The following is a 9,966-nucleotide window of genomic DNA, read 5'->3' as shown; positions in this document are numbered from 1 at the left end:
GAGTCGCTTGGACTGTTGTTACCAGGTGTATTCTGGAGTCGTTCACATCCTCCTTCATTATTGAGTCACTGTTGTAACCATGTGTGTTCAGTCCTAGTAACTCCTGGAGTCGTCTGTCTTATTCCTGGAGTCGTTCACATCCTCTGTCATAACTGAGTCGCTTGGATTGTCACTAGGTGTTATCTCTCCAAGTTGCTCCTGGAGTCGTCCACATCCTCTGTCGTAGGTTTGTCGCTTGGACTGTTGTTACCCAGTGTCTTCTGTCCTAAATACTCCTGGAGTCGGTCAAAACCTCTGTTGGAAGTGAGTCGCTTGGACTGGTGTTACCAGGTGTATTCTGTCTTAGTTACTACTGGAGTCGTTCACATCCTCCTTCATTATTGAGTCACTGTTGTAACCATGTGTGTTCAGTCCTAGTAACTCCTGGAGTCGTCTGTCTTACTCCTGGAGTCGTTCAAATCCTCTCTCATAACTGAGTCGCTTGGACTGTTACTAGGTGTTATCTCTCCAAGTTGCTCCTGGAGTCGTTCAAATCCTCTGTCGTAGGTTTGTCGCTTGGACTGTTCTTCCAAGGCGTATTCTGTCATAGTTACACCTGGAGTCGTTACTGTCTTCTGTCGTAGTTTAGTCGCTTGGACTGTTGTAACATGGTGTATTCTTTCCAAGTTACTCCTGGGGTCGTTCAAATCCTCAATCGTAGGTGATTCTCTTGAGCTGTTGTTACCCGGTGTCTTCTGTCCTAAATACTCCTGAGTCGTTCAAAACCTCTGCTGTAAGTGAGTTGCTTGGACTGTTGTTACCAGGTGTATTCTGTCTTAGTTACTACTGGAGTCGTTCACATCCTCCTTCATTGTTGAGTCACTGTTGTAACCATGTGTGTTCAGTCCTAGTAACTCCTGGAGTCGCAGACATCAACTATCGTAGGCGAGTTGCTTGGACTGATGTTACCAGGTGTATTCTGTCCTAGTGTCTACTGGAGTCGTTCACATCCTCCTTCATTATTGAGTCACTGTTGTAACCATGTGTGTTCAGTTCTAGTAACTCCTGGAGTCGCTTACATCCTTTGTTGTATGTTAGTCACTTGGGCTGATGTTACCAGATGTACTCTGTCCTGGTAACTCCTGGAGTCGTCCACATCCTCTGTTGTAGATGAGTCGCTTTGACTTTTGTTACCAGGTGTATTCTGTCCTAGTGTCTATTGGAGTCGTTCACATCCTCCTTCATAAGTGAGTCGCTTGGGTTGTTTACGCCTGGATTTCAGGCTCATCCCTCGTGATCAGGTCACTCAGGTGTGATAATAAAGCTTGGTGCACACAGAGTCTCTATAAGGGCTGTTGTTTCCAGGGATGCTGACTTTGATTCTCTGGAGTCGTTACCATCTTTTTTCATAATTGAGTCGTAGGTGCTAACTTTACTGTCCTTTAATGAGTGTTCTGTGCCTTTAAGATGGAGCTGATGGAGCTGATGGAGCTGATGGAGCTGATGGAGCTAGCTCTCTTTGCTATGAAGGGGATGTTTGTTTTCCAAATGTAACATCTTCAAGACTTTCAACCAAGTCCAGTTTTTTCTCTTGGATCAGGATGAACAGGGTCTTCACAATGTGAGGGAGGTGGTTTTAAAGTTATGGCTGATCAGTGTGTGTTTGTTGACATTATCTCTATGCTAATCATGGATAAATAAACAATCCTGTTATTATAAAAGTAGAGGGATTAATTGAAGTACAATCCTGCACACTGTTCCTTATTAAATCTTCAGGACTTCATATTTTCATGTGTCGTTTTTTCCTCTGCTGCTCTCAGTCATCCATCCGTCTCTGCCTCTCTTTTTTACCATTTATAAATATCTTTATTGCGCTCATTAAACTGAATAGCTCGTCTACAAAAACAGCTTCTCCGGCTAACCTTCTCGTCTTCTTGCATAATAACATGAACCGTCAGAGCTGTTAAAAGGCAGCTCTGAGAAAGCTAGCTTAATGGATTGGCCTCTTGTCTGGAGTGTGGACCTCTCAGCTGCTCGGTGCCAGCCACACCGACACGTTCAAACACTTCTCTGCAGCTAACCTTGAGATTTAAAGGATGTGTGATAGAAGAAGAAGCAGCGTGAGAGGATAATTACTGGATGAAAAAGAGCGAGAGATGAAAGAAAACATGTCTGGATCATGGTGAAACTTCATTAATTCAGCTCTGAGATATGAAATCGTTCCGTGGCTTTGCTGAACACTGTGCGGCACAATGGAGGCAGAGGATGTGTCTGAGAAGATGTGACTATTGTAATAAAGCTAGTTGGATCAGTCACGAGCACCACCAAAGACCGTCATCAGGAAATCAAAACATCGACATACTCGCACGACAAAAACGTGATCTCTACGCAGGCTAGGTTAGATCCAGTAACTCAAAATGTCAAAACACACATCAAGAACTGGTAAAAATCACGGTTTGTGGAGATAGTCCCCCCCCCCCCCCCTCTGGATTCTGTGTACTCTCATTGTCTGCTGGTTCAGCCTACACAGTTTGTCTGATCTCGCAGGAGTTGCAGGAAAGCTCGGTGTGAAGTGACAGCAGAGAGGAGAGTCAGAAGCAGACGCAGCGTCAGAGGTGGAGCTGTTAGAAGTGGAATACCTGCTGCTGGCCCTGGACTTTGGGGAAGTCCTCTTTCTGCTTGCGGGTTTTTGGCCTCTCCAGGCTGCCTTGCTGAAGATGTTTGAGTCTGGCTGCGACGGTGGGACCCTTGATCGGGCCCGGAGAGTTGCTGCTGTTCTGTGGGCAAAAAGGAGACAGATATTCAGAGGACTGGACGTTGCATGAGAGCGGTTTCACAGGGACGGATGTACAAAACTGTCATTCACACCTCAACATCTGTACCAGGAGTAGCACATCATAGATCCAGACATAGCTGTGTATGTGATTCACCAAGCTGTACATACTATCTGCTAGTTTTAGCGATATTGTAAAGAAATCTTTAGTTTTTAGGAAGGTTACAAGATGCAAATGTTGTACTTGTTTTTAGTCAAAAAAACATATTCAAAACGAGTTATTAGTATAATCTATCAGCTGTTGAACACATACAGTATAAGCTCATGACTCTGGCATCACTCAAGAATAAATGGGAGGGTGATTTAGGTCAACAAATGTCAGAAGAACTGTGGCAAAAAATAATTGACAGAATCTGTTCTTCTTATATTTGTCTTAAACACGTAGTAATTCAATTTAAAGGTGACATATCACGCTTTTTTCATCAACATATATTGGTCTAAGAGGTCCCCAAAACATGTCTTTAAAGTTTATGCTCAAAAAAACACTTTGAAATCAGATTTTGGTCTGCCTGAAAAACCCTCTTCTTCAGCCCTCCTCAGAACACTCTGTTTTCCCTCTGACCACGCCCCCTCAGGAAGTGGATGTGCCTCGGCTGTCCAGCACGTTGATCTAATGTTTACATGTTGGCTGAATATACACGGCTGCTCAGAGATCACGTTACTTCAACCCTCTGAATCTGATCCAGAATCTGATCCTGACGGAGAGGCGCCTGCAGCAGGACCTTTCTGAAGGATTGGTCACAGATTCTGTGTTTCTTGTTGTTTTATTCATCAGTATGTCGACGTGTGTCTTGGTACACAGCTACAGCTACAGCTACGAACATGTAGCTATGTGGCTATGCTAATTAGCGCTAGCACTTATCCATGACAAATAAAAATCATCCACTATATCTTCAAATCTGCAGACGTGGGGAGTAAAACTGACCTTTGTGTTTATTAAGACAGCCTACAACTAGCATGCCTCCCTCCTAAGCTCCTTGTTAGCACACATTTGTGCAGGGAATGAAAAACAGAGGAGGGGTTGAGTTGTATTTTATACAGTCTATGGGCTGAACAAGCTCCGAGCTCTGACTTCCTGTTACAGACCGGATATTGTTGTTACGTAACAAAAACACGGAAGTCTGAAACGGCTGGTTTCAGCACACATTTACAGAAAGGTGTAGAAATCAGAACAGGGGCAGAATGGATTCTTTTCATTCTCGGGGGGTTTGTAGACAGGGACACATATTTCAGGTAGAGAACCATTAAAAAGTCCATTTTGCATGATATGTCACCTTTAAAATTGTACACCGTCTGCACTGGACTGCACTGAACAGTTTTTGGGAGTCCAGCTTTAACACCTTGTCAAACGTTTGTAGCACTTCATTAGAACCATGTCCTTTTCTAGCCCTGTTTGGAGTGACTCCGGGGATCATCGGTTTGACTAAACAACAGACCAACATGATAGCTTTTTGTACTCTCTTAGCAAGAAGGATGATATTACAAAAATGGAAAGAAGGATGGCCACCTGTATATGGACACTGGGTGAGAGAGGTCATGTCCAACTAGAAAAGATAAGATACACCATAGAGGGGTCAATTAAGAGTTTCTTTGACACTTGGCGACCTTTCTTGACTTTCTTTGAAACTCTAAGTGCTGACGAAATTGATCTTAGCGTGTAATGTGTAGATGTATGTGTACGTGTATTTTGTGTAGGTATGTATGTGTATATATATGTAGGAGTGTTTATGTTTTATTAGGGCCCGAGCACCGCTGGTGGCGAAGGCCCTATTGTAACCCTAAGGGTTATTATTATAGGAGATTGCAGTTTTGGACCCCTGAACGTTAATGAAAGCGCGAATATTTTTGCACACTCATCAGGCCTGGTGAAAATTGCAAGTTATTATAGGTCTTGCAAAAAAAAATTCTGTAGCGCCCCCTAGAGGTAAAAATAACACCCTACGCATAGAGTTTTTTGAGCTACATGCATGAAAAATCTTACACATATTCATGGCATCAGGACGCACAAAAAAGTCTGCGGCACCCATATTCAAAACTCAACAGGAAGAGCGCCACCTAGCTTTGAACATGAAAAAATGGGCCAAAATGGGTCCGTGTAAGGGTGCATACTTTTGCTAATTTCTCCTAGAGCTTTTCTCCGATTCAGTCCAAACTAGTCACATTCTATAGTAAACCCATTGACGATTAAAAGAAATTAAAGGCATTCCGTTCAGACGAAAGATGTGGGCGTGTCAGACTTTGGGGCGGGGCATAAAAAAAAAACGTCGGAAAATGGAATTTTGTGACTTTAAAATGCACGTAATTTCACCTCATCCAACACACTCGTCAGTGCTGGGAAAAATTGCAACATTTTGTGGGTTTCGCAAAAAAAGTCGAAAAAATGTGCTCACTAGCGCCCCCTACAGTTTTCAAAAAACCCTCCCCAGTGGGGTTATTTTGAGCTACATGCTTGAAAGATTTTACACATATTTATGGCATCAGGACGAACAAAAAAGCCTCTTGCACCCATATCCCAAACTCAACAGGAAGAGCGCCACCTAGCTTTGAACATGAAAAGTGGCGTGAAAAATAAGGGTGCATACTAACGCTATTAACTTCTAGAGCTTTTCTCCGATTCAGTCCAAACCAAGGTCAACCTATAGTAGACACCTTGACGAGAAAAAATTATCAGAACAAATTTTGATCAGACAAAAAATGTGGGCGTGGCAGGCGTTGAGGCGGGGCATCAAACGCACATACAGCTCTGAATGTGAAGAATGAAGCCTGAATAAGGGTGCATACTTTTGAGAGCTCCTCCTAGAGTTTTTCTCTGATTCAGTCCAACAAGGCACATTCTATAGCAGACATATTGACGATTATAAAACCATTAAAGGCATTCTGGTCAGACTAAAATTGTGGGCATGGCAGACTCTGAAGTTTGAGGTTTTCTTGGCAATCTGCCAAAAACTTGGAACATTTGCACCACCTAAGGCAGCATATACTCTAAGATCTTGTTTTCGCATCGTGTGGTGGCAAACATCAGGAGGCGGTTTACGTGTGGCGGCGGCTTGCGTAGGCGGCGCTCGCAGGTGTGCGAGGGCCCGTTCATCGCCGCTTGCGGCTTTAATTATTATTATTATTTGTACATGTACATATGTTTTGTCTTTTGATTTCTGGCAATTATGTTCTGATACTGGTAATGAGACATGGGGGGGAGGGGAGAAAAAAGAAAAAAGTTTGTACGATGAAAATGACTGTATGTTTACTTCACCTTGATCAAAAAAATAATAATGTTGGACTTGTGAAAGGGACACTCGATAATCTGACTGTGACAAGAAAACAACTCGAGACGACTCGACTTGTTGCAAAAAGAAGTTAGGTTGTAGAGAAATCTATGAGACAATGAGCTAACTTCTCTGTGCCTCAGTAAACCTCGTCTTCATGAGTTTATGGTCTCAACCTCTGGTTTGAAGTCTTCTTCAGTGCAGAGTGAAGTTGGTTTGGTAAATCAGGGTCCTATTTAGAGTATGCATCGTTCTGCCGCTTCAGGTCGGACCATAGACTGTATAATCGTCGACGGGTGCCTTATTGGAAATGCTGAACTCAACCTCACGTCTGTCGAGCTAGTGTGAGGTAAAGAGGCGGGCTTTGAGCCTCCTAGCCAACAGCTACAGTGTTCAAGCCTGTCAACCCCCCCCCCCCCGTACAGTGTGACGATCAAGAAATGAGCTGCCTACTTCCATCTTCGTAACATCAATCATCTCCGCCCCTCCCTCACCCCCCACACTGCCGCCATCCTTGTCCACAGCCTTGTCACTTCCCGTCTGGACTACTGCAACTCTCTCCTCTTCGGCCTCCCTCACAAATCCCTCCATAAACTCCAACTGGTCCAGAATTCAGCTGCCCGTATCATTACCCGAACCCCCTCCATCCACCACATCACTCCTGTCCTCCAACAGCTCCACTGGCTCCCTGTTCAGTTCCATATTCAATTCAAAGTCCTTCTGTTGACATTCAAGACCATCCACAACCTCGCCCCCCCATATCTGTCCGACCTCCTCCATGTTCCCACTCCCTCCCGCTCCCTCAGATCCTCTTCCTCCATACACCTGTCTGTCCCCTCCGCCCGTCTCACCACTATGGGGAGCCGAGCATTCAGCCGCTCTGCTCCCCGTCTCTGGAACTCATGACCACCTCAACTCAGAAACACAGATTCTTTCCCCCATTTCAAATCACAACTCAAAACATATCTGTTCAAAACCGCTTACTCCGTCTGACTCCAATCGCTCTGTCATTTTGTTATTGTTTCTATTTTTTTCTTACCCCTTGTTAGTTTATATTGTTTTCATTTTTGACTCTGATTTTGTTTCTTTTAATGTAAATTCGTGTATGTATATATATTTCTATCTGTGCGGTGTCCTTGAGTGCCGAGAAAGGCGCCTTTAAATAAAATTTATTATTATTATTATTATTATTATTATTCAGATTACTCTCATTTTTGAACCAGGCTGTAAACATGTTTATTTCTGCTGTAAAGATCGTCTTCTTTGAAGGGTGTGTATGTGGTTTCTGGTACTTCAGGAGCCAGCCTCTAGTGGACACTTGAGAAACTGCATTTTTTTTACACTCTTGCATGGGCTTCAATTCTCACGACCGGAGATTGCTGCTTCACGTAGGATGACCCAACCTCTATGAATCAGCTGACAGACAACATCAGGCGACTCTAGTCCAAAAAGACTCCGACGACAAACTTCCTGCAGAGTTCCTCAGAAGAGTCAGAGCAACAAGCAAACAAAGAAAACTTAAAATCAACCATCTCTGCCGCTCTTTCGTTGTACAATCTACAATGAAAATAAAGATATATTCTAGGTTTTCTATTCTCAGACAGCTGCAAGAGAGAGAATCACACCACGGACCGGGAAAAGGTCGAGGTCATCCACTCAGAGATCGACAGATACCAGCGCTGGATAAGAGAGGCTGTAGAGATCAGGACCCAGAGGATGGTGAGCCAGGATGAGGGGGCCTACATGCTGACACAACAACATCACATGACTCTTCTGAGGACGACTGCAGGAAGTTTGTAGTCAAGGAAACACTGGTTTAGTTAAAAGAAGTGTTTAATTATAATAATGTTTAAATCTTTCTAATCAAGCTCACACTAAACACAGATTGTATCCACTGCTTCAGAATCCTCCACTCCTGTTGTGTTTTTTTCAGAGTCTGTCTTGTCTGCAAATGAAATGACCCGCAGGGTGTCCAGTTTAGGTTCCTAACCCTCCCTGAATGTGTAATCAGAATAGTTAGAGGTAATGAAAACGCCTCGCCGGGGGAAATATAGTTTTAATGAGCGATATTAGGAGGAGCCTTTGTTTTTACTCTGCTGACATTAATCACTATGAGCAGATCTTTAAACACAGCCCTGAGCCCCGACGCCTTCAGAGAACAAAAGCAGGTTCAGAATTTAAAACACCTGCATGAGAGGAAATAGATTCTTTGAGAGAAAATCTGTCTGCAGCTCTGAACCTGAAATCCCCTCCCTCCCACACCCTCCCCCGCCCTCCCCCCTCTCTGTCCTTTATTTTGACAGCTACCTGCTCGGCTCGGCTGTGAGATAATTCCAACAAAAACAAGAGCTCTTTACTCAGCTAAAAATGTCACCAGAGCTGTCGAGTGCTCGCAGTCTGGAAGGAAAAAAACCACTAAAGACATCATCTGCCTCGCTCAATGACTCACACACACACGCACGCACATCACACCAGCAATTACAAGGTTGTGCGTTCACACCGCTTAAGCATCGGTTAACAAGGAGGAAGGCAGAGAAACTCAGAGCAAGTTTTACAAACAGAGGCGGTGTTTGAGACGAGGCTGAAGGTCAGGAGCTGTTAACACGGGGAGAAAGAGAAGCTCAGCGTCAGAAACTCAAACCAGCAGCACACTAACTTTTCCACCGCAGACACTGGAGCTGCAAACTTCCTGCTTGAGGTCGTGTCAGGATGCAAAACCTGTCTATAGCTTTTAATAAACGACCTTGCAGAGAAACGTTTGTTTTGGTGTGGATAGAAATCTTCATTTGGAAGCAGTACTAAGACAAATACATGTACCGCTCCCTCTGGCTCCTGAAGGGGATTAAAACCTGGTTCTGTTTCTTTTAAATCAACAAAGTTTGGGCTTACTGATTGTTTTATTGACTCTGTGGGTCACATGATGCTACATTATGTCTCACGTCAGACGTCATATGGTTTAAATCAATCACACATCGATTATCTGATGAAGTAGTTAAAATAGAATTTAGGTACGAAACTACACAAAGAAGAATTCAGGTTTTTAATTTCTTTCAAGCCAAACGGGTGAAAAAGTCTGAGGCTGTAGATTATAGCGCCACCTTCTGCTTACAGTCCCTCCCTCTGCATCTTATACTGGTTTACTGGTTTACTGGTCACACCAATGCAAAACATCAGAGGAGAAGTTTCATATTCTGAGATTAAAGTCACACATTTGTTGATGTCATGAGAACACCAAGTGAGGATGATCATAATCAAAAGCTAAATCTGGTTGAGAAGTGCGTGCCTAGTGAAGTTGAGGAGGCAGACATTGGCAGCAGCGCCTGTCATGCAATATGAGACACACTGAGATACTCTGATAAATGTTACCTTCTATTTTGTCACAAATTTGGAACATTTAAAGACTTTCCTCTTTAAAGAGGCTTTTAACTTATTTGGAGTACTCCTTTTAAGAAATGTTCCTGTGCCTGTAGCAGTTTGAGATTTCTGTAAATGAAACTTAATGTTAACAAGTTAGCAGCAGTTTTCCTCAAAAATGTGTTTTTTCTTTGAAATTTGCAACTTTTTTCTCAATTTTGGATTCATTTTTTTTTCATAAATTTGCCACATATCCCAAATTTTGCAAATTTTTGGGGACTTTTCCTAAATTCTATCAATTCCCAAAAATTATAAAAACGTGCAGCCCCTTTTCTACAATTTTTGTGACATTTCATTCCTCACGAATTTGCAACTTTTTTCTCAATTTTGGATATTTTTTTTTTTTCATAAATTTGCTAAATGTTCTAAACTTTGCAACTTTTAAAAAATTTGACAACTGTTTTTCTCAAGAAATTTACTCTTTTTCTAAAAATTTTTGGGGACTTTTTCCAAATTCTACAATTTCTGAAAAATTAT

General features: G+C 42.8%; 1 protein-coding gene across 1 annotated transcript in view; it reads right to left on the bottom strand.

Moving 5' to 3' along the window:
- Positions 1 to 2,603: 2,603 nt before the first annotated feature.
- LOC117829817 (SRC kinase signaling inhibitor 1-like) overlaps positions 2,604 to 9,966 on the bottom strand; it is a 97,294-nt gene continuing 89,931 nt past the window's right edge. Inside the window, exon 20 of the mRNA XM_034707512.1 lies at positions 2,604 to 2,756. Within this exon, the coding sequence (XP_034563403.1) occupies positions 2,604 to 2,756 (153 nt within the window). The remainder of the gene's footprint in view (positions 2,757 to 9,966) is intronic.

The sequence above is a fragment of the Notolabrus celidotus genome, chromosome 18 (genome assembly GCF_009762535.1).
Source record: "Notolabrus celidotus isolate fNotCel1 chromosome 18, fNotCel1.pri, whole genome shotgun sequence".
Lineage (NCBI taxonomy): Eukaryota > Metazoa > Chordata > Actinopteri > Labriformes > Labridae > Notolabrus > Notolabrus celidotus.
This window is presented reverse-complemented; position numbering and strand designations above follow the sequence as displayed.